This window comes from Bactrocera dorsalis, unplaced genomic scaffold (genome assembly GCF_023373825.1).
Source record: "Bactrocera dorsalis isolate Fly_Bdor unplaced genomic scaffold, ASM2337382v1 BdCtg033, whole genome shotgun sequence".
In the NCBI taxonomy this organism is placed as follows: Eukaryota; Metazoa; Arthropoda; class Insecta; order Diptera; family Tephritidae; genus Bactrocera; species Bactrocera dorsalis.
Window position 1 is genome coordinate 89,520 of NW_026038084.1, and position 25,716 is coordinate 115,235.

The following is a 25,716-nucleotide window of genomic DNA, read 5'->3' on the forward strand; positions in this document are numbered from 1 at the left end:
ATCCTTATAAAAATTTAAACTGTTCAAGAGCTCAAAACATGCGCTATATTAGCTCGAACCTACCTACCCGACTCTATTTCGCAAATGATTATGTTATGATAACAAATGCCCACATACAGATTTGGAAACCGTAATGGCAATAGATTTGACAGTTAGTATGCCATACAATTTTGCCTGTTGAAATGCAGAGTTAGCAAGCACTTTTCTGTCAATTCCAACACTGTGTTCGGTTTATCAGCTGCTTATTTTATATCTTTATTTATGCAATACTATTCATATTGCAGAAATTGTACACAAATTATTTATTAGGAGTGGTGTAAGATATACATCGGTTCAAAATGGCTCCAAAAACACCATCCCGCGATCTTATTAAAATAATAATCAATAATTTCGTTAATTCCTTACGGCCTCGACAAATAAAAGGAAATTTAATTGGGGAAGATTATTTCGGTAATAAATATTATGAAATTCCTGCAAATCCATCAATAGGAAAGAGGAAGCCTTCTCGATATTTTGTACCGACAGACAAAGAATCGTTCGATCAAGAGCTTACAGCTGAGTGGGAAGCATGGCTACGTGGTCGGCGTAATGAACCTCCTACTCGTGAGGAGTTAGTTAGGAATTTATCCATAATGGAAATGAAGCAACGAAATGCTGCAGAACTCGAAGCAACGTATGGAGCAAAAGATGATAAAGGACAATTGTTGCCTAAGGAAAAGGAAACGATTGGCACATTCCCAAAGTATAACGAGTATGAAATCATACCAGGAAAAGACCCAGAAAAAAAATAATCCACAAAATGTTTTACGAAATTGAATATAATTCATATGTAAATTTATTTAAAACTTAAAGCCTGCATTTTTTACTTTTCACCAATCTTCGATGTCAAGCTCTTTTACTATGTCAACCATTTCTTCATGTTCCGATTCTTCTAGTGGTACAGCAGTTTCCTGTTCCTTCTTTTGCTTTTTGCAACGTATGGAGCAAAAGATGATAAAGGACAATTGTTGCCTAAGGAAAAGGAAACGATTGGCACATTCCCAAAGTATAACGAGTATGAAATCATACCAGGAAAAGACCCAGAAAAAAAATAATCCACAAAATGTTTTACGAAATTGAATATAATTCATATGTAAATTTATTTAAAACTTAAAGCCTGCATTTTTTACTTTTCACCAATCTTCGATGTCAAGCTCTTTTACTATGTCAACCATTTCTTCATGTTCCGATTCTTCTAGTGGTACAGCAGTTTCCTGTTCCTTCTTTTGCTTTTGAATTCCATTTTCCAATTTACTTTTCCGACTACCTTTCTTCTTGATACCTTTAGTATCTTTATTTATTCCGATCAATAACTGTTCGTCTTCTTCGGATTCTGATGGGAATAATTCGACTTCACCATTTTCATTTGTAATTTTTACTCCATCCTTGTTTAAACGCTTTATGCTTGGAATATTATAATCGATATTGATGTTGTCAATTTGAGCAGCTTGACGTCTTTTCTTTGTTTCATGTGTCTTCAGCCAACTTTCATAGTAAATAGCTAATGGTGTTCCCTTGTTATACACCTTCGACTCCCAAGATTGCACTTGAGCTATCTCATTAAGAGAAAAGGTGATTTTTCGTCGTTCTTGATCTATGAATCGAGCGTTTTCCTGTATTTTATCCAACAGTTGTTTTATTTTTCTTGAATAATTCGCATTGCGACACGCTTTTAGGTAGCTTTTCAGTGATAACACTGTTGGCACTACTAAATCACTGAATGCTAGAGATGCTGATTCATGCGCCAAGTACTCTAAAGTAAGACCATTCACTTGCTCGATTACCTCATCACGAAAACCATTTTCAGACAATTGACCTTTATTAAGTCTCAAAATACATGTAAACTGTAATGGACGCATTGATGCAACCGTATGCTTACGGTTAAAAGTATTACTCCGCAAAACTTCAATTACTAATGGAAGGATGGGGATAAATATCCGTGTTTCTCTGGCCAAAGCTATTAGTATCTTTACGCAATGGAAACGTAATGGGAAGTATTGCGCAGTCGGTATAAGACGAATCACTCCCAATGTTATAGTAACTAGTGGATAAATAAGAGGTTGCAATTGAGGTTTATTCGTCGTGGCACCCAATAGATCAGCCCACAAACGCAGAGAATTAACAAACTGCCAATTATAAACAGCTTGAAAGCTATCCTTTTTTTTCAAAATGACTGCATTGCGCAAATGAATCGCCAATTGTCGGATGTAAAGAAAAGCATGTTGGTAGGACGTGTTTAGATCCAAAGCAAATATTTCTACCAGTGACCTTCGCATAAAATTTATGCTGGGTAGCGTATTTGGGGACACAAATTTTGAGTTACGTACATATGAAAGATACATAGCTTTTAAGACATGGTGCAACATTGAATCCTAAAATGAAATACAATTAAAAATACAAAATATTAACAAAAAAAAACATTTGAACCCATACTAACCTGTTGATTACGAGTTATCTTCAATATACAAAGGAATGCCAGCACCCGAATCGTTTCATCCCCAGTTGACCATAATACAATTAATCGTTTAAGAATAATTTTTCCAAGAGTTGTGTATGAGGCAATCATACCAGCCATTTGATGTAAATGTTTCAATAAAACTGAGAGTATGTTTGTACTAGATACTTGTTCTACCAATCGTATTAAATCCGTTAAATAATATCGCAAACAACCTCGCACCTTAGCCCATTTTTTGGTTTTATGTAGCGGAGCTGTTGAACGAACACTCAAACCTAATATACGAAGAATTGCGGGTTGGATGTGCAACACGCAAAGCTGCACAACACCGTTGAAAATTGCTGAACCAACCACTTTATATTGAGTTGGTTGTATATTTCTTTCATCCGCAGAAATACTTGCCAATGCGGAACTGAACGCCTGAATAACTTTGCGAACAATTTCAACTGATACATTTTCCTTTTCAAGTTCTATTTGCCACTGACGCAATAGATTTAATGTTACTTTCTCTGTGCTACCAGGAACAGAATCCTCATAATCGTTCTCATAGTCACTTTCGTCACTTGCTACTTCTAATTCTTTATTAGGTGTATGGTATTTCCCTTCATCTGTTTCTTCATCACTATTATTTTCGTACCCTGTTGGATTAGTTTTGCTTTTGAGCGTAGCTTTGTTACTTTCATTATCATCCTCAGATTCGTCACTGTCAAACAAATTGAAATCCAATAACTTTTTATCATTTTGCTTCAAAAAGTCATAGAACTCAGGATCGATATCTTTTAAATTTTCAAGATCGTTTTTATGAGATTTAGAAGATTTATTCACATTTTTTTGCGTTTTCATTACTTTATAGGCCGACTGTTTTTTTTTCTTTGATACTTTTTTACCAGTTGTGTCCGCATTTTGTAAAGCCAATTTTGTTTTTTCAACTCTACCTTTTACTCCTTTTACAATCTTTAGTAACTTTACTGGCTTGGCTTTTTTTATAGATGATAAAGGTTTAGAATTAATTAAGGTACTTTCCTTTTTAACAGGTTTCATTTTTAATTATGAAATTTAATTCAGCGTCAGAAAATCAAAATTGTTAAACTAAAGCATGTGCGTATAAAAGGTATTACCAGATACAAACTAATACCAGAAACAATCTATAATAATTTTTGCTATCAACCGCTAGATGACATAACGGTAGAGATTACAATATGTATGATGCTATGTTTTGGAACTTCTATTGCTATATACAAATATTGTACATACAAATCAAAAAACAAAAATATATTTATATAGGCACCAGTCTATGCATATATGGGACATATATTTGATTTGGGTACTGCATTTGACTTAAATATTTTGTTGATCAATTATACAATGTCTCCACATAATTCTGGCAATACTTCAATTATCAGAGTTGCATCGTGACTCATCAGAAGGATTGAATCACAAAACACGAATAGAAGAAACATTTGTTTGCCTTTCAGCACTTTTTATTTTGTGGCCCTGTAGGTAATATAAAATTTTTCTATCAAAGGTAGGAAAAAATGTATATTGTGGATCAAACTTGCGTATACTTCAAATAAGACGGAAATTAGAAAAATTAGAAAAATCGTGACGCGTGTTTTTTTTTTTAAATAATAGTAAAATCATTAATTTATTTAATCAATTTGGTTATTCTCTTTGTGCGCTGTCTTTCTTTTCCAGTGGTTTCTATCCCTATATTTTATTATTTCTCGGTACTTGAAATCGGGGCGAAGAGTTGCACGCGTGTTGCTCAAAATTTCTGCTTTTATACATACATATATTTGTTGGAGTCGTTTTCGGCTCCAACAAAAATATCTTATTATAATTAGGAAACAAATTGTTACATCGAAGCTTAGTTACTACTACTTGACTTATATTTGATGGATGAAGTGATTGTATTAGATAGTGACAACGAACAGGAACAATCATCGGACATGGAAGTGGAGACAGTAGAACTGGATGCAGAACAAATTGTTCCCAAGGACAATGCAACGTGAGTACTTATACTGCTTGCGATTCTGACTATAAAATATTGTGTCTATACTTTATCGGATTTATGTACATATATGTATATGTATTATGTTTTTTTTCCAAATAATAATGGTAATAAGGTAGCAAAACTGGAGGATGTGGTGGTTGGTATGAAAAGGGAAAACCACATCCTATCCACTTCATTGGAAATATAAATAATTTGGGTCGGCTTTAGTATACCATCCCACGATTTCAGGGTTAAAAGTGGTATGTTTGGATAGAGCTGCTGCTCCAGATTACGATTACGATACAAAATTTTCAACTTTAAATGCAAATATTTCGAAAACTATAAGTTTGCGGCGGCAACAATTATATATTTTCTTAATCTGGAGCACCAGCCCTATCCAACCATATCACTTTTAACCCTGAAATCGTGGGATGGTATACTAAAGTTTCCCCAATTCTTTATTTAAATAATAATATAATTAATATATGTATGTACATACATATGTACATATGAGTCTTCGTATCTTGCGGTTTGAAACAGGATTCTTTACTTCGAATTTGTACAACAAATTAAAATTCAAAAGTACCACATTTATGTTGATATATTTTAAAAACGTCGCATTTTCCACACTATTGGTGCCATTTTCCTGCCTCCTCGTGGTAATGCTACACTTCTCTCAGTTTTTTTCATAAGTGTAGGATTTATCATAGAATTAGAAAGCAAGTAATAAAATTTTATCCTGTGGTACCATCGTTTTTTTTGCGTATTAGAGTAAGATATTTTTATCTTTGGCTTTATCAATTATTTTCCCTCTCTCTAATTCGCCTTAAACATGTTTCAGCATTGTACTGAGAAATTGCAATTTGCTATTTTTTAAACATATTTAACGAGTATGTTTAAAAAAGCTTAAAATATATAAAATTGTGTTATTAGGGGCTAGAGGAAGTCATTAACTGAAACAATTTTTACAATACATTAGATAATGTTATTTGTCAAACTTTTTCCAATTATAAAATTAAACGGGTTGACCGATATGTACACGACCATTTTTACAATATCCGATTTACGGGAGCTATCAAATGCTGTAAGGTTGACGTTTTGATGATAATGTGCTTTTTTACCCGGTGTTATGGTATGTTGTAAAAACATGCTATGTTGTAAATTAGTAACTAAGTTATTTTACCTTTTCAGGTTTTTAACTGTGTACCATTTTTATAAAGAGAACTGAATCAATTCGTTCTTTCGTTCTAAGCTTTTTTATTTATACTTCACATATACTATATAAGGTTATACCTATTTCTTTTAGTTCATGTTGTTACAATCGTTAAGTGTGAGCAAAGCTGTTATACTCTGTGCAACATATTTAGAGAGTATAAAAAGCTTAATAACAAAGCTTTTGATATTTTCATTTGCAAATCAATGCACTACTTTACACATATGTATGTAAGTACATATGCATACATATGATCGCTAAATGTTTATGCAAAAATATAATGTGTTTATACATTCATATATGTATGTATATTGCTTACTATATAAAAAGAGAAAGATTTTGCACAAATGTTATATATATAAAGCCACTACCACTTCAGTGCGTTTTATGCAACGGTGTGACCCACTCGTATAACTGCGGCTACTTAATGCAAATTTTAAAAACAACTCGTCTTAGAAATCACTGGCAGAAGTTATCTGACAGTATACATATATGTTTTGCTTTAAAGCAATAAGTATTTTTTCTCTGTAACAATTATTTTTATACACTAAAGATTGTGTAAACTTAACTTAGGGGAAATAAGAAACTACATCTGTTTGATCTGTAATTGTGCGTATTTTGAACATTTGGTTTTGTGAACGTGCATTCGACAGTGTTCACCTATTTTTAAATGCCTTTCATTTAAAAAAAGTTATACTTAAGAGGACATGCATTCATAGATGGAAAACTAGGCAGTGGTCTTCTTACAAAACTATAAATACTTAAGGCGACTGTGGAGATTTTTGATAACAGAAAAATCTCATTACATTTTATGTTCTTAATTTTTTAATATATGCAATAACGGGATCCATTTTATTTACAAGTGCAAACGCTTATCACTGCTAAAATAAAAGTAGCACATGAGGCCCACTTTCGAAGCAGCTTTGGCAAAAATGATATAGTAAGTAAAAATCAATTGTTATACATATACTCATCATGGAAAAATGAAAAAAAAAAAAAAATCTTAGAACGTTATCAGCTGATCAAATACGTCATGAAAAGTATACACTCTACTTAAAATAGTAATGTTAAAAAAGTATCAATTCAATAAACTACGACCTCATAGTGGTATAATGAGACTTATAGTGCATAGCTCTAGGTAGTATGTTTATGAACGGGTTTTAAATATAGACGATGCGGAGATTGACAGCTATTCCATATTGATTATATTTGATGAAATTATCGGCAATTGTTTCGAAATGCTACATCTTATAACATATAATGTAACATTATATATATCGCTCATTTGCTGCAAGACCGGCATAAGTCAAAAAAATCGATTCGCCAGAAAACGCGTTTAAAGTTTTCAACTTACTACAACCTTACACGGTGACTCCAACCTTACACCTCTTCTCAAGCGGAGCATATAAGAGGTATTCATATGAATTTTTCACTCAACATGAAGTATGATATAAAGAACAATTCTGCAGCATTAACTCAAAAATCACGTTTTTTGAATTATGCCGGTCTTGCAGCAAATGAGCGATATATAATTAAAAACGAAAAATTTTGCATCACCTATAAGAAAGGTGTACATATTTCTTAACAGTTCTTAACGGCTACATATATTTTTGTAAATCTGTAAATAAACATACATAAAGCATACTACGAATATTTATGTGAATTATTGCCAGCATACGAAGGTTAAATTTTACATTTCGGAAAAACAAAAACAAATTAAATTATCGAAAATCGCTTTATTGTTTTTCAAAATATTCATCTGTACACTTTTGCAAGCTTTTGAATCAGTTGTCGAAGCACTTTTGCCACTCTGATTGAGGTTTCTGCAAAACACGCCTTTTGACGCTCCCCTGACTGTTGCTTTATGTGAAATTGTGAGTTTCCAAATCGCAACACTATGGTGGCAAATATAAAGGGCAACCTACTAGATGCTATTATGTTATTCAATTCCACTTAGTATTTTTTTCAATAACAGAAAGAATATTTTTTTCACTGTTACCGGTCAGAATAGTTTTTAAACTTCCTTTATTTAAAAAGCAAATTAACACCCAAAGGATATTGTATGTTGATAAACTCGGCTGTAATCGCTTAAGCGTTGAGTGCGACTTTGAAATATTTAATTTAACCTACATATATACATATATATTCAGAATAAAAAAGAGAAACTAAAGCCTCTGGAAATAAACTTCAACTTGTGTGTCATTTATGATCTTAAAGCTTAACATAAGGAGGAGTATACATATATAGAATTTCGTATGTTAATCAATGTCGTCGTAAATACTGAGCGATTAAATTTCTCGCAACATACTGTCTCAACCCCGCTCTGTCACTGAATATAGTTTTGATTTGCAAAGAACATTGCACTCTTTACTTTACAATTGATAGAAGCATTTTGAAATTGGAGTTAACGATGTTTTTATAATTGTTGATATTCATTTTTGTCAAATTTTTTTGTTTTTGTTCGAAATTAAAAAAATTTTGCTATCATATCGTAATTTTGTTTTGTTATTTCTTTTTTGTTTTTGTATGGATAACAAAAGAACCAGTGTAATAGCGTTAAGGCATGAAGTTGCAAAATGTCCCAGTCGGGTTATTTTATTGCAGTTTAGAAAGATGTAAGGCGCTAGCGTGTCTAAAATTTGTTGTGATTGAACACTATTAGGTACTTCTCACATGAATATATATTTAAATATATATAAATAGCAAGTATTCATATTAATATATATATCAATTTTAAAAAGTGAAATTTTTTGTGAGAAGAAATGTTTAATTTGTGTATATAACTAAAAAAATAACCAAAAATATTACACTAATTAAACAAAAAAATCTAAATAGCAAAGATCTAACAAAGGCGAATTCACCAGTTATATATAGACCTACACTGCTTCAAAGCACTTAGATACGATTATAATTCATTTTCTTACTCTGGCATTAAAAAAAATGCTATTCCGTTTTATTTTACTTTCTGCCTTAGTTTTGCCTTTAGTCTAAATTGTAGATGAGGTTCGATAATGTTTTTTCATATTTTTTGCAGTATTGCTGAGGAGAAAAAAAAATTGGGCAACGACCAATATAAAGCACAAAATTACCATGCTGCGCTAAAGCTGTACTCTGATGCCATTCAATTGTGTCCTGATTTTGCTGCTTACTATGGCAATCGCTCCGCCTGTTACATGATGCTTTCCAACTATATAAATGCCTTAAGCGATGCTCGCCAAGCAGTTCGACTAGATCCGAAGTTCGACAAAGCATACGCACGCATTGCTAAATGCTGTTTAATAATGGGCGATATGATCGGCAGCGAGCAAGCTATTAAAAAGGTGCTCGAATTAGACTCACAAAGCAATGCCGTCAAAGTAGAACAACAGGGAATGCAGCAGTTGCGTCAGCTGGAGAAAACGATACAAACAAACTACGATTCTAAGGCATACCGCAATGTAGTGTACTATTTAGACAGTGCGTTGGCTATTGCTCCAGCTTGCCTTAGGTTGGTTTATATCAAAGACCATTGGGCACCTTTTTGCATATAATAATTACTGCGTAATCTTTCTTATTAATTTACAGATATCGCCTGCTCAAAGCTGAATGCCTTGCATTTCTTGGTCGCTGTGATGAGGCAGTTGACATTGCCGTAAGTGTTATGAAGTTAGATACCACTTCTGCGGATGCCATATATGTTCGCGGCTTGTGTCTTTACTACACCGACAATCTTGAGAAAGGTATATTGCATTTTGAACGTGCACTTCAGCTTGATCCTGATCATAAAAAGGCTAAAGAGATGCGAAACAAAAGTAAAGCACTGAAAGAAATGAAGGAAAATGGCAACACTCTTTTTAAGTCCGGCCGTTTTCGAGAAGCCCAAACTATATATACAGAGGCCCTAAAAATTGACGAGTTTAATAAGGATATAAATTCAAAACTATTGTACAATCGAGCTTTGGTAAACTCGAAAATTGGCTCTTTGCGTGATGCTATCGCCGATTGTACACGTGTTTTGGAAATAAATTCTCAGTATCTGAAAGCTTTGCTTCTTCGTGCGCGTTGTTACAATGATCTAGAGAAATTTGATGAGTGTGTGAATGATTATGAGGCGGCATTGCAGTTGCAGAAGACTCCCGAGATTAAAAAATTATTGCGAGATGCGAAACTTGCCTTAAAGAAGTCTAAGCGTAAAGATTACTACAAAATTCTTGGTATATCACGCAATGCGACCGAAGATGAAATAAAAAAAGCATACCGTAAAAAAGCTTTGATTCATCACCCTGATCGCCATGCTAACAGTAGTGCAGAAGAACGCAAAGAGGAAGAGTTAAAATTCAAAGAAATCGGTGAAGCTTATGCCATCTTGTCAGACCAACGAAAAAAGGTGCGATACGACAGTGGCCAAGATATAGAGGAACAGGAACAAGGTAAATCGATTTTTTTACTTATAAAACTATCTTATTATTTATCCGATTTCATTACTGATTTACTTGGTATAATTATTTGAAACAAAAAATGTGTTTGTTTTTTTTTTCAGATTTTGATCCCAATCAAATGTTTCGACATTTCTTCCAGTTTAGTAGTGGAACCGGGCCGGGAGCATCATTTGGATTTGAATTTTAAATGCCACGTGGCACAAAATTATGAAGACCACATACAGAATATGCAACACAGAATTTATTCTCAATAACGCATAAAGAAATCAACCGCAGACGTATTTGTGCAAACTCAAATATAAAAACAGAACTAAATTGTTAAATTATTGTTTCTCGCTAATTCGAAAAAATGTGTGGAAAATAAAATTATTAGCATTTTAAAAATTTAAAAAATGATGTTCGTATTACATAATATTCCAAAAAAGTTAATCGTTAGAGCTAAATGCAGTAATTTGTGGTAACATACTTTGAAGCAACTGCAGATTAAACGTTTTAATAAAGGACTATAATGTTTATCTGAATGGATGTATGTTAATGCATTCCACTTGTAATGATAGGAGAACAATTGCTGATTTGGTTTTTTAATAGTAGGAAGTGTATTTGTATAGTCTGCTAATTTTTATAAAATAAATATTTAGATATTTCATTTACGCATCCTATACACACGAGCTACTATTAATAGCTTAGTAATGCATAAAAATATTGGTTATTTGTTAAATACACAAGCTATGGCTACTGGTTGGATATGGCTACAGATCTCTGTATACTAAAAAAGTACACAAGGCTTTATCATCGTACAATATAGATATTATATTTTAGCATGACATTGTCTGAACGGATAAGTATAACTTGTGGCCGATATCTCCATTGAGCAGATGTTTCTTCCCTGGCCTTATGCAGTTCCCTTAAACTATTTTTACAACTGCAGTTTTACGTCACCAGAATCAACTTGTGATCCAACCCTGTTTATCCGAAATTCAAATGAAGAGCCCAAAAGAAAGGCGCGATTGCCGTCCTATTAAAAATATTATATACGTATAATAAATTTGAATCTCGACGTTAATTAATGAAAATTAAACATTTATTTATTTTTTCCATTTTTATTTAATTCTTATCTTCAGTTTTGCAAATCATGTCATTATTTGTCACATTTCTAAAATTGTTTCTAACTAGTAGGTATATAGTATATATGTATATGTATGTATATATACCCATATGTATATATGAATGAACGTTTACATATGTATATATAATAAAATATAAAAAAACCTTACGACTAAAGTTCTTTCAAATAAGGTACAGTATAATTCGTTTTAGTTTTCCACACCTATTTATACATAGATTTATTCAAAGCATTCATCATCTTCTACCAATTTGAGTTCATGTACTTTTATAAAAAATAGTTATATATAAAAATTTTATTAAATTTTATGACATATACACATTCCATTCAGTTCTGGGAATACATAACACTTGCACATTAGCACATCAATGATTTAAAATACAACGTACAATCATCCTAGAACTACTATATTTTCGTCCTTTTTGGTCGTTAAAGATCTTCCTACAATCACCTTTATGCTACATAAGACAGCGAATTTCTTTATAAGGATGAACCAACATATTCACGTTTCATAATTTTCTTTAGTTAAGTGTAAAACACAATTTTCGTTTTTTTTTTTGAAAACCCAAGAAAAGTACTCACTGATTTACTAATTTTAATTACATTGCTATTGGATTAACTTGACTATATGAAGAATGGTCGGCACACATATTTATCAGTCACTCTACATACATACGTAAGTTTAAATTTAACACCAATGTATATGTATACATATACATATGTATGTATGTACCACGTCTTTTACACGTGTACATATGTTTAAGTTTAGGACTTCTCTTTGCTTATATTTAGGATATTGTATTTTGCATTGTAAAAATTGCTTATAAATAGTGTATATTCTTAATAAAATACAAATATATAAATAATTATAGCATATGGATTGAAAAAAAATAAATAAATTAAAACGTATAAGAATTACTTGAAATTTACTTATAGTAAAAATGCTATTACATTTTATGTACTTATCCATGACGGTTTACTTTATTATTTGTATGTATGTATGTACATATGTGTTAACTCCTCATACAGTGTATATTTGTTTTAGTTAAAGGTATATAGGTTCGATTTTGTATTAAAAAGATGACTGAAAAATAAGCGAGGTACATAATTCTTTGAATTCATTTCAATTGATTTTGTTCCTTTTTGCTGGCTTAGCATTTTTTTTTCAATATCATTAAATATATGAAACCGTTAAAAAATGGAATTTCTAACACTCACACTGACATATTCGTGACTAGATAACTGATTACACTTGCAACAGATCTAATATCCCTTTTATAGTACATGTAAGCATTCAAGTCTGAGTTGAGAGATGCTGAGAGGTTTGGAAAAGGAAATTTATCAAGAGAGCTAATGAGTAATCAATTATAAATTTTTAAATAAACGAGTGCATTTAGCAAATAATTTTTTTTTACGTGTACCTAAGCAATCAGGTAACATTTCTGAAAAGAAATATGTTTTTTTTTACTTGCTGAACATTAATTTAAAGGACTTATTTAGGGGTTGCATATAGTCTCATAAAGTTATAAGTTATAACGATTCGAAAACATAGCATTGAAAATTGTAATTGTGTAAACTCATTTTTGTATGTAATCCAAAAATAATTTTTTTAAACAAGTGTAAAAATTTATAATTTTATGACTTTACGATGCTTTATGACAGGTTGTGAGTACCCCAATTTATTTTCAATGTTAATTTGCGTGGGATGCACTAGTGAAATAAAAAAGAATCAAAAACATCGAGTCATTATTATTAATCGACGTAACGTCAAAATACTTAATGAAAATCTGTTCCCTAACATGCGAATTGAATACCGAAAGATTTTACATAATTAAAAGGTTTTAAGGACACAGTTCATATCCATCGTAAGAAATTATAAATAAATCTGTTCAAGTAAATTAATTTATGTATGTATATTTGAATTTGTACTGGAAGGATTTTTGTATAATTTTATAAGGGTTAATTCTTAAATATCATGATTTTATTAAACAATACATGTATTTAAACAAACAGGGAATTATGATAGATTATTCGATTACCAGGAGGAGTGCCAAACAGAAGAACTTCTTTTTTCAATACGTTCCTTTTGTGAAAATCTTTTTTTTTTGGTATAAAATTGTTAGGAAACATAATATGTTCTGTGTTTTCGTTATATTTAGAAACCCTTACGTAACCTTGTTAGCTGCTGTCACTTAGGTTGGATGTGAGCATTTCGTTCAAGCTCGTTGAATTGACCATAAAAAAGAACTTCACTTATTAACTTTTCGGCTATGATTCTTTGGGTGCGGTCCATCGATCGGAGTTTTAATGTAACATTCGATCCAATGAAATCGCAATCATCTTTATTCAGACTTTCAGCGTAAATAGCAGCTGCAGCAGCTGCAGCAGATGTGGATGCTGCTTCCTGGGATGTGCTTTTGATGCGTCCACTAGTGCTTGTGGCAGTCTCTTCTGATAAACTTTCGTTAGACAATAAGGAATTCATAAGCATTTGCCCTGCGGTTGAGGCTGTTGCCGATACTGAACTCAGTTTACGCATATTTAGTGGAGCAAATTTCTCATCTATCGACTCGGATGAGTGGCGTAAATTCCGTGGTAGTACAAATTGGCTAAAATTTATGCCTTTAGCCGCAGCGGCGGCTGCCGCGCTTACGCGCAAATCTTGCGCAAAATCATCAGGGTCAGCCCCTCCGATTCGGTTCTCATCAATCGAGCTATATGAACGATGGGAATCGGGCGGAGCTGGAGGATGAGGGGGGTGAAAGTAATCTACAAGTTCTCGCTTTATGTCTAACTCCTCATGGTCACGCGTAGTACGACGCCGCTTTTCGTGCGATTCAATAATATTAGATATAGGACTAGAACCTCCATCGTTTGGTTCAACGATGGCTCCCTCTACACCGGTACGCCCGCTAATACCACAAGTGTTGTCGCTGTTGCATCTTTCAGTTATAGCGGTATTACCAACGCAATTGACATGAGCTCCGACGTCGCTGCTTCCACTTACGTTGTGTAAACTGGACGGTGTTGAGCGTTCACGCTTTGTTAAGATTTCGTCTTTGTCTTCAATATCTGAGGATTCCATTGGCTTTTGAGGACTGGCGGTTATATCACTGTTACTACTTCCACCGAAAAGACTACGCGTTGCACTGCTTGCCACATTCATTTCACTTTGCGAGTTTGGGAAGGGCATAGGTAAGGGAACTCGCAACGGGTTTCGATCGTTATCGATTGGCGGTGAATATTGGCCAACAGTGTTCCATGTATCCAATGCCGTGTTACTGGCTATCAGCATCGGTAGGCTTATGCCCATCTACAACAAAAGATAGAAACCTTTAAAATCTCTAAAACATTAAATTTATGCAGTGGTTTTTAGAGTAAAAGTACGTTTTTAAGATAATCGCGCTCATGAAAGCAATAATCTCAATTTATTCATATACTCATGTGCATAGTCAATACAAAGGTATGCTCGGTAAATTTAAATATATTTAATATAAAATTAATAAAAAATTTTGAAAGCTATCATTAAGAAATATTAAGTATTTATTATTTTTTATTTATACGGTTGGCGCTATACCACATCGAATGGTCAATCTGTATGGCATCTTAGGAAAGAAATGTGAAAATTTAACACTGGTCTGCCATAGTTTAATGCTCCCTCTACCTATAGTGATTTTCGTTATTTTAGCAAACTTCTGTGTGTGTATTATTTTCACAAAATTATATATACACATGTTCTTGAGTATACATTAGTAATGGCAAAGGTTAATGCAATCGGTGATATAGTGACTCCATCCTATTTGAGTTTCTGACTTTAAAGCGTTTAAGTTTATCAAAATATGTGATATTTTAACTTATTTATGTGAAAAATTTTCATTAAATACTGTGTTTTAGCACAGAATATGAATGAAATCGGTCTAAATCTTGGTTCAAACTACATATCCCTAATATACTGATTTCCGATCCCGTGGTGGATGATTTCTCATATACCCAATATATTAAATTTAGCTTCTTCGGTGCGTTAATATCATATGTATATGTACCATAGGCTGGTAGTGAAAGAGAGCAATGCGAAATATCTCACGGCACTGTTGACTATCATAACTTTAAAATCGTAGATAATTTCGTCTATCTTGGCACCAGTATCAACACCACAACAATGTTACCCAAAAAAACCCAACACAGAATAACTCTTGCCAACAGGTGCCACTTCAAACTGAGTAGACAATTGAGGAGTAAAGTGCTCTCTCGACGAACGAAGACCAAACTCTATTGTTCCTCTCCTGCTATATGATATAGAGGCATGGGCAATGACCACATCTGATGAGTCGACGTTACGAGTTTTCAAGAAGATTTATGGTTCTATGAGCTTTGGCAACGGCGAATATCGCATTCGATGGAAAGAGGAAGACCTCCACTTCGTTGGAGAGATCAGGTGGAGGAGGACCTGGCTGCACTTGGAATCTCGAATTGGCGCCAAATTGCTAAAAGAAGAAACGATTGACACGCTGTTTTTAACTCAGCTATAACCGCGTAAGTGGTGTCTACGCCATTAAAGACGAAGAACATGTTTCTACAGAGTTTAATAGTTTCGTTCATCAAATGGTTGCTTGTATAATCTAAACCTAAATATAATCGACTTAGATATAGAGTTGCATATGCAAATATAAATGATCAGGATGGTGTGACGAGTTGAATTCTGAGTGACTGCCTGCCTGTCTGTCCATGCAAGCGATAACTTGAGTAAAAATTTAGATATTTTCATGAATCTTGGGTATGGAAAGTTAGGTGGAAGATGCAACAGCCTGCTAGCAAAGTTATGGCTTCTATATTTTGAGGTGCTCATGGAATAATCAACTTCACTATTACATACCGTTATTTGATATTTAGTGGTCTCAGAGGCCGATTGATGTTTCCATGGAAAATTCGATTTAAACTAATTTAGTATAGAATTGAAATGATAAATGCCTTAATCTCCATTCCACCGCTTAAGTTTCACGTTATCTATACGATCTCACAAACATGTGAAAGTATACTTATCGTCACGAACAATATTATTTCAAATATCAAGTCTGAGTGAGCTTAACACAAAGATATACATAGGTACATACGTACGTACAATGCATTTATATTAATTTATATAACGCATTGTAAACAGAAAGTAGGAGTCTAGGCTAAGTTAACCAGTACTTAACTGACAGATGGTTGCTAACCAGACATTGAGAAAACGGTTCTGAACTGTAAATTGTATGTCTTGTAAATATCTTTGTGTCAAGTTCTTTAAGATGCACGTACAGAATGTATTTTTTACAAAATCTTCACAACTTCTGTTAGTTAGGTATACATTTATTTATGGCAACTAACAATAATGTATTACCTCTAATAACACATTTATAATTAACTGAAAACTTTATTTGGTACTTTCTTCTTGTGCGTCCACGTTTTTTATGAAACCAGCCGGCGAATTTGCCATAATATTGTAAAGACTTAGATAGTGCTAATTGACATTCTGTGCACTACCAGGAGTCTGCATTGAACACTAAATACAAAATTATAAAATGATGATATTGAAGTAGTTGCAAAATGTTTCCAAAGAAATAATTCGATTATTTCATAGTGGTAGTACCCCTATTTTAAAATTGAAAAAATTAACCGTTGTCTCTTGGCTTGGAGTGTGTAAAATTATCAATTTGCGTTCGTTTTGTTTTATTTGTATTAAAATTTGGCTTTCATTGTTTTATTTTTTTTTTGTTGATATAAATTCTTCACTTGTGTGTGTTGTTAACGCGAATAAAAATAATGACAGAGTTCCATACACTTGTATATGTATGTACACACATACTTATAAACAGAATACGTGTGTTGATATAGTACATATTTAAGCATGGAGATATGGCGGCAAGTGGTAGACTTTACTTTCTTCCAGTTTATCCCTTTAAATTTTTTGGTCATGTTGGATTAAAAACTGCTTTTTGAATGCACGACCGACCCTGAGTAATTAACTAACTACATACACCTGAGTGCGCAAATGATAGTGACAAGATTGAGAATAGGTAACATAAAAAATTAAATTTATAAAAATAGTTTCGTTGAAGACGTCTTTTTTAATTCGACCCAAAAAAGGAACGTGTCAAAGTTGTCGCAAATTCTATGTTTATTTCATAAGTCACATAAGAGTTTCTACAAAATTCAAACTTGCAAATAACAACAAAAAGTTGTTTCCGGAAGTACTGCATACAGTGATAATTAGAGAGTAGCTAAAGTAGTACTCAAAAGTTAAGCAGAGTTCAAGTTTTTTGTCTTGCCCTAGGACATAGAAATGGGCGTGGTTAATTTAGGAATACTCTCTGTTCATTTTAAAAGTATACATGGAGTACTCACCATTGGTAAAGGGATTTTACGTTGTACTTAATATGTATAGCGAATTTTGCGGTAAGTGGTTGTGTTAGGGAGCGGTTTGGCGCGCAAAGTGAGCACTAGGAACGTGTGATCTCCAGAACCAAAGCGCAGCCAGAGAAACAATTTGACGGCGCTGCGGCAGTGTGCACACATGGCACAACTAAAATGTAAACAAACTGATTATCATCCCATTCAAAGAACAAATAACACAATCAGAATCGTGCTCGCAGCAACGCGAGTGCTAAGCTAACGCCGCTCATTCGACAACTGCACTCGCCATAACAATTAGTGTTGCCACAACACATTTAAATCCTACTAAATATTTTTTTACAAAATTCCTTCAAAATATAAAAAAACGTATAGGAAACCGGCGTTACTTTAATTCCAAACACCAGTAGTCATTCCAGGATATCGTAATGTACTTGATAAATTTACTTTGTTAATTTTTCTTCTGGGTTTAAACAAATGTTAGCATGTGTGAGCATTCACATAAAAATATTCGTAAATTGTCCGGCATAGCACATACGAATGTAAATTTGTAAAAGCTGATATTTACCTCTGTTATTATTATATTGTTCAGTTGGTATGGTTGTATATTTTTTCATGAGGGGTGGTGAACCAGCAAGTGGACTTATGTATTTACCTATATACATATACATATGCCTGTAGAGAGAATTTGTTTTTTGTTTTGTATGAACGCGTTGTTGAGAAGTAATAACAAAAGTGGAAGAAAAACATTGAGTTAAAACGTAAACATGCATGAACATACTACAAGCATAAGTAAATACTTATGTATGTACATATGTATATATGTACATCTGTCTGTACACATGTGTACGAAATATACACAGTAGTCCTCGCATATTTTACCAAGTGTTGAATTCTCAGATATTTATATAAGCTAGGACATCGGTAGATGCAATAGAAAATACACCCTTAGTTTTTCCAGACCATGGACTTGGATAAATTTACAAAAAAGAAATTTATATGCACAAAAATTGGTTATAATGTCTATACCATGTAAACAATGATCAGATATGACTTCGACCGAAAGTAGTGGTATTTTTTTAACCCTGGACGGTCATCCTTTTTTTTTGTACATTAACGTCATCCTTCGTCAATATGACGACGACTTATTTCAAATCCATTTTCAGTAGGGTGTGAGTCGAAATAATGAACGCGTTTTAAGTTTTTTTATTTATTTATTTCATTATTAATAAATACAAGTCAAAAATAAAAAGGAAAACTTATATTGCTGTACGAAAACGGAGATCAACACGAACAGTTAAAAACATATTTACAATGAAAATAAAATAGTTCGTAGTCATTTTGACGAAGGATGACCGTCTAGGGTTAAATATGCTTAACAGAATAATGTAACTTTAATTGAGTGTAAGTTGTGCGAGGTGATCAAAGTAGTTTAACTAAAGTTATGACTGATGAACTAACTACTTGGAATGATACCAGTTAACTGGTAACGAACTAACTTTTTTAATCCTCTTTTTCAGTAATTAAAGGTCTCGGGTTAAGGTATTAACCTTAATATTCATCTCATACAATTTTAGAGAGCTATACAGTGATTTAACCATAATTCTCTAATACAATATATGTACATACATATTATGTTTTTCATATTGTTTATTTATATTGCTAACTAAAAGCTTATCAACTTTCAATATGTTTCACAGACATTCACTACTTTGAGATGGTAAGGACTCCAGCTTTTCTAATATCCTTTGAAATATGTATGTATGTACGAATGTATTTATCCCCATATTTCATCACTGCCACTGACGGATAGATATGGAACGTTGATTTTTACAAGTGATGGATGTTTTCAAAAATAATTGCCCATATTTCTCGAGCATTGAAAACTTTTTGCCCGTAGTTCAGTAAATAAAATTCAAGCAACTATTCTGTCTACATTCATTTCTTTGAATGAATATTGTTCTTTTGAATATATGTATGTATTGTAAATGTTCAAGTGGAGATCACTGCGCTTAATATTTCGAAATTATTACGACTCGATTTGACAAAAATACGAAATTGCGTCAACCATTGTCTTAGCCGTCCAACAATATTTCACATTAAATACAATACTTACGATATGCATTAATATGTAGGATACAAATTTGGTATAAGTAGTTCTAATTTTAAATTAATTAATTTATATATGTATTATTACTTTATTCGGAAATTATTAAAATCCCAAAACCCAGTATTTCCATACAAAGGTTTTTTCCGATATGTCAAAACTGGTCATAACTATGAGATGTGTGGCATACTCAACCAGTACTTCCTTCAAAGACATACATATGTATGTATTTAAGTACAATGTTTTCTCGAATGTAATGCGATGTGTCATTGGATGATAGGATACTCACCGCACCAAAATACTTCATCTCTTTCTTCATGCGCCGATGTTGTGAAGTGCTCGGCGCGGCGTTTGCAGTTGTCGCTGCCACCGCGACGGCTGCACTTGTTGTCTGCTGCGCCGCTGCTGTTATGGTTTCGTAAGAGTTAAGGCCATTTAAACTTGCAGCCGTCGACGTTGATGTATGACCATTTGTGCCCGATCTACTCGATGAACTGCTGCCGCCACCCGCCTCCATAAAATCGAACCTTTTGAACGCGTACCATTTTGACGGATTCGGCTGAATTCCCTGGTATAATTTAATAAGCATTTTGTGTTTCTCCCGTCGATATTGTGTAAGTAACACATTCATCTTCCGTTCCACCTCAGCTTTGCTGCACCCAAAACGTTCCGCTATTTCTGACCACGCTCTAAAGCGACATAATTTATCTTTGTACTTGGGATCAGCACGATTCCACAATTCAGTATGGATGCGATATTGCTCGATTAGTTCAAGAGCTTCATCGTTGGTCCATTCCATGATTACTCGGTTTATTAACGTGTGCGGTTGCGCTGTGAGATTAAAATCGATTGGCGCTAATAAAATGGGCGTTTGCAGTTGCTGCATAAGCGATTTATGGTAATTCGTTTCTATTATAAAATTAATCAATGTCTATTATTAGATTAAAATTTTGAATCTGAGATTGGTCTTTAATTTTAATTAAATTAATTAAATTAATGCAAAACGTATGCATATATGTACAAATTTTTACATTTCAGAATAAACAACAGTATAATTCCAGGATATCTGTTGCAGCTAACTGCTCTTCAGTATACCAGCACGAAATACCCAAGTAAAAGGATAGATAAACAGATAATGAGAGAGATGAGAAGCATTTTGTTTTGCCAGCATAACTTGCGAAATTAAAAACGCATGATTGAAGACATCTTCAGCATTTAATGTTTCACGGTACAAAATTGGTTTTAATTGAGTAGAATAAATATTAATAATTACATTTAATAATTAGAAAACAATGTATGTAAGTACGTTTTTCCAAAAATGTGCAGCTAATTGTTTTTAAGATCTTAGCAGATCGGATGTCTATTGGTTATCCCGACCTATTTTGGGCTTCCTATCCTATCCTTCTTTATAGAGTATTTAACCTTAATCTTAAAAGTTAGTTACGTTACTTCAGTTATATTTGTTGACTTAAAAAATTTAATTTTATGATTTGGTAAAAATGGAAAAGGCAAATGTGCCCAAGCATATGTAACAGTAAAGTACTGGTTAGTTGAATTTTGTCGTACATATATGTACCAGCACAAATGATGTAACCTTTTAAGGAAGACTACACATCTGTAATCCCAATAGATAGTCCTCTAAATAGTTGTTACTCGATGGAATCCATCCAAAGCACTCGAAAACATTTCACATATTTTGGAGCGCGTAGATCTCTATACTCTATACTTTAACCCTCTGTACCTAATTTTAATTTCGTAGTTTAATTGAATTTTTTTGAAGGAATTGTTCACTGAACAGATAGAAGGAATTCTTGGGAATAAGATACACTAAGGTTTAATATGGAAATTGTATTACTCCACAATCTACGTTATTACATTTTTAATTATGCTGCTACATATAATCTTGTTTTCATTTAACATCTGATTGAATTAAAAATCTTTGCTATTGCTGATAATTCCTAAATAAGTGAGAAGTCTAAGTGATTAGCCATATCTTTCCTGATGATGAGATTACCATAACAGCCACTATTGTTTTTGGAGAAAATACGTGATACTTGATGTTGCAGTGGAATAAGATTGATACCAAACGTTCCATTAGAATTTAAAGATTCATTGTCTCAATACAAATTTTTTATAAATATACATATGTATGTATGTATGTAAAAAGGCTCCATACAAGAACGTTGATAGGTCGTTGATATCAGCTATATGTTATACTGACTCGATCTCAAGAATTTCTTCAGAGTTTGCTACTTTGCCTTGGACAATAACCCATACCAAATATGATGAAGATATTTCGGCAAATGGAAAAGCCTTCCATACAAGCACTTTATTCGCATCATTCAGTTTGTATGGCAGATATATGTTATGCTGTGGGTGCAATTTCAATACCTTTCATGTCAATATCTCAAAAACTGGGGGACTAGATCGTATATACACATATACAGACGGACACGGCTAAATCGACTTACCTCGTCATTATGATCATTTATATACATGTTTATGTACATACCATATATACTTTAAAAGATCTGTGACGTTTTCTTTTCGATGTTGCAAATATCGTGGCAAACTTAATATATGTACATACATATATGTATGTACATTGATGGGCAATATTGTACTATATAGAGAAATTTCTTTACATATACATATTTCTTTTTATAAAAAATTATTTGCGATTCTTTTAGACTAATATGTACATACATATTTATGTATAACATACATATATATGCATGAATATGTGCTTAGGAATACAAAATGATATACATGTACTTTCGAAAATGTTTAATAAAATATTAGACTTTTGTTTTTACGAAAGATGTTTTACAGCTTAGGAGATATTTTGGAGAGTAAGTAGAACAGGTGTACTACTTGTTACAAGCGCAGAGTAAAACATTTCCACCTGAACAATTGTGTCTACTCAAATAGGCTATACAATCGCAGAACTTCCGAAGAAAATAACTTTGTCAAAAAGGTGACACATTTGCCATTCTACGAAAACCACACATACGAATTTTTACGTGCATATGTGTGTGTAAGAATTTACAACAGATACAGTAGTAGTATCTGTAAGTTTGAATTTAGTTCTTTGTTTCCACATAAACATTCCATTCCAATTACATATTTGTTTGGTTTGTTATTTTATTCATATTAAATATTGTTTCTTTTTCTTTATTGTATTTGTATACATAAATACATTTTCACATATAAATACGCACACATGCATATGTATGTGAATAAATATCGTTTTTATTTTCGTTCATTGTTAGTATAACTAAGCATGTTATTCGCAATTTTGTTGTGTTTGCAGTTGTTTTGATAGGTTTTTAGTTAGCTGCGCATATATGTTGACGTTTTCGTTGGTTGTTCAGTCTTGGCAGCTTTCCGCGTAAATGACCTGCGTACACTTAAAAAAATGTTGAGATGTGTTTGAATGGAATGAACCAATTCATACCGGAAATGCTAGTGACATACATTTGAACATGTATAAAGCAAAATGCAGTTATTTGTAGATACACACACATATATACATATGTATGTTTGGATGTAAGTAGTAAATACTTATATTACACACTTCTATTGCCGAATGTAGTCATTAAACCAAGGTAATAAGTCAAAACTATTTTTTTTTTTTAATAAGGGCGTCTTCTTCGTGTACAGTGTGTTTCATTTCAATGAATATTTTATTATTGGTCATTACTATGAAATTTAAAACAGTAGATAGTTCACGGACAAACTGTCAACACAATAAACACCAGATAGACAGGCTCGTTTTAAGCCTTCCATAAACTATCGCCTCATTCAATGCATCCGATCGTTTTTCATATTTTTGAAAATTTTCTTGTATAAAACTAAACCAATGTTTATTATTCCTGTATTCATATGTTTATTACAAGATATATTATCTATCGTATTATCCTTTGAAAACATCCAGTAATTCTATAACTACAATTATAAAAAAATACTTGCGCACATGTAAATTTTTCTTTGTATTTAAATTAGGTATAACCTACAGTCCTTTTCCTGTCCTACATAGTTACTAGGTTAAAGTACATACATATGTACATATGTGCCAAATATTGATCATAAAGTCAATCATGAATAAAAAATTAAATTTGTTTAAATGAAATATAAAATCAGTTATTTGCTACAGTCACATTTTTTTACAATGTTTATTAATGTCACGTGAATGTGGTTGAAATTTGTGATCTTTGTTAAATCTAAATACAAGAAATATTACGTAGCAGAATATTGTATTATCACTTTCGCGCGCATCACATTTTCATTATTTCATAAGTGGTTTTACACACCCGCAACTCACTTTGTGTTGAATTTAGCCAAAACTGGCAACACCAACGTTTTTACGCACATGTACACTGATCAATTTGAACTTTTACCACACAACCAACTCAATAAATTTCTTATTGTTTCACTTTTGTTTTTGGTATTTTTTTCGAAATGTTTTTCCTTCTGTTTTCCAACAAATACTGTCGTAAAACACTTCTAAACCTTGCGAAATCGATAAACGACTAAAATGCTCCGCAATGAAATGAAATTTCTCAACTACTGAGTTGTTCTGCGCTCAGTTCGTTTGACTTTGACGCAGCGCTGCGCTGTGCAAAGCGCGCGGAGCAATTTAATGTACTTACATACTTATATATAGTGAGTAAACAACAACGAAGCCGCAAAGCGGCAGAGGCAGTATGCATGCCATAGAACGATTTTGTATCTGGAGTTAACTGCTGACGTCGCTGTTTATCAGAGCAGAGTATTGTTTCGATGAAGACCGAGTGAGACCAAGGGATGACGAAGTGTTGTTTACAGCAAATGAATGAAAATAAACGTATGTTTGTTTGAATGCTTGTGTATGTGTGTTGGGGAATGTTAAAAAAGCAATAATAAAACATAAACATAACAAAACAACACCGTAAGAATATTTTATTTGTTTGAGAGAGCAGCGACCGACGCGGGCAACTGCGAAGCGAACTAACGAACGCGGTGGCCGTTGACTGATTACTTTGAAAAAGAAGAGCGAAGAGCATAGGGCGAATACGGATGAGTAGATGTGGATGTTTTTGTTCCGCTGTAATAATTAAAGAAACTGGAAAAAACAATAATAAACCATCAATAACAATAACGTAGCATATGAATTATGTTGGGAGAACGGTGAGTGTTGTAAGGTGAAGTCTTTACCAGAGCCATTCTTATGTACATATGTATATGTACATCCATACATATGTATATAAAAACAAATAAAACCACGTCAATATAATGTACAAAGACGTACATACGTATGTACATACATATGTCTGCAGGTATGTACAAGTATTCATGTATTATAGTATCTATGAATATATTGGTATGCATTTCGTACGTAGTAATGAGCTAGTATTGTGAAATTGTTATTGTTGCATGTTGTTTACTCAGGAACAATAACAATAAACCCAACGACACCAACCAAGAGTCGCTCAATATTGTATAAACAAACGCTGGCGCTGACACCGAAGTCGTATTGGACGTCAGCATTAACGCAAAAAATGCGCTTCCATTGCTTTCGTCACCGACGTACGCTGCCGTTCGTTTGCGGTTGTTTTCACAAAAATAAGTGTACATTTATACATGTTGCTGAATGTAGATATAAATGTGCGTTTATGTACATATGTGTGTGAATCTGCACACATCCCCATATACACATACACACATATATATAATGTTGTGTATATGTAAGTAGGTGATTACTACTTTTTGTTTTGACTACGCGTACACTGGCTTTGCCTGAGTCACCTCACCACTTCGTCGCAGTTGTACGTATTTTAACGACTCACGAACACAAATGCATTTGCATCGTCAGCCAAACAAACAAATAGAATGTGAAAGGAAATAGCAAAAATGTACAAACAACAGACAGTGGCGGTTCAGTAGCTTGCTTATTGATATCGCTTTTGGGCGCCGCCGAATTTCAATGACGAATATCTACA

The 25,716-nt window shown here is 33.1% G+C and overlaps 4 protein-coding genes across 13 annotated transcripts; 2 read left to right on the forward strand and 2 right to left on the reverse strand.

Moving 5' to 3' along the window:
* The first annotated feature begins 182 nt into the window (after positions 1–182).
* LOC105229349 (NADH dehydrogenase [ubiquinone] 1 alpha subcomplex assembly factor 2) lies at positions 183–1,154 on the forward strand. Its single transcript, XM_011209591.4, has one exon. The coding sequence runs from the start codon at positions 339–341 to the stop codon at positions 789–791; it is 453 nt and encodes a 150-aa protein (XP_011207893.1). The 5' UTR covers positions 183–338; the 3' UTR covers positions 792–1,154.
* Positions 1,104–3,609, reverse strand: LOC105229387 (nucleolar complex protein 2 homolog). The gene is made up of 2 exons (XM_019991428.3): positions 2,477–3,609; positions 1,104–2,411 (listed from the first exon to the last, which is right to left on the reverse strand). The coding sequence occupies exons 1-2, from the start codon at positions 3,533–3,535 to the stop codon at positions 1,173–1,175; spliced, it is 2,298 nt and encodes a 765-aa protein (XP_019846987.2). The 5' UTR covers positions 3,536–3,609; the 3' UTR covers positions 1,104–1,172.
* Positions 3,610–3,868: 259 nt separating this feature from the next.
* LOC105229350 (dnaJ homolog subfamily C member 7) lies at positions 3,869–10,511 on the forward strand. Of its 8 annotated transcripts, none has more exons than XM_011209593.4 (5): positions 3,869–4,019; positions 4,339–4,502; positions 8,735–9,187; positions 9,265–10,109; positions 10,220–10,511. In XM_011209593.4, exons 2-5 carry the CDS (start codon positions 4,390–4,392, stop codon positions 10,303–10,305), a joined length of 1,497 nt encoding a protein of 498 aa, XP_011207895.1. In that variant the 5' UTR covers positions 3,869–4,019; positions 4,339–4,389; the 3' UTR covers positions 10,306–10,511. The 8 variants fall into 8 exon arrangements, with proteins under 8 accessions (XP_011207895.1, XP_019846990.1, XP_029407417.1 ...); XM_019991431.3 differs by having other exon boundaries at positions 3,870–4,019; positions 4,190–4,502; XM_029551557.2 differs by having other exon boundaries at positions 3,882–3,994.
* Positions 10,512–11,783: 1,272 nt separating this feature from the next.
* Positions 11,784–24,339, reverse strand: LOC105229351 (hypothetical protein). Of its 3 annotated transcripts, none has more exons than XM_019991429.3 (3): positions 24,060–24,339; positions 20,025–20,666; positions 11,784–14,554 (listed from the first exon to the last, which is right to left on the reverse strand). In XM_019991429.3, the coding sequence occupies exons 2-3, from the start codon at positions 20,619–20,621 to the stop codon at positions 13,430–13,432; spliced, it is 1,722 nt and encodes a 573-aa protein (XP_019846988.2). In that variant the 5' UTR covers positions 20,622–20,666; positions 24,060–24,339; the 3' UTR covers positions 11,784–13,429. The 3 variants fall into 3 exon arrangements, with proteins under 3 accessions (XP_019846988.2, XP_011207900.2, XP_011207899.2); XM_011209598.4 differs by having other exon boundaries at positions 20,025–20,644; positions 24,049–24,339; XM_011209597.4 differs by having other exon boundaries at positions 20,025–20,644; positions 24,060–24,338.
* Positions 24,340–25,716: the final 1,377 nt, after the last annotated feature.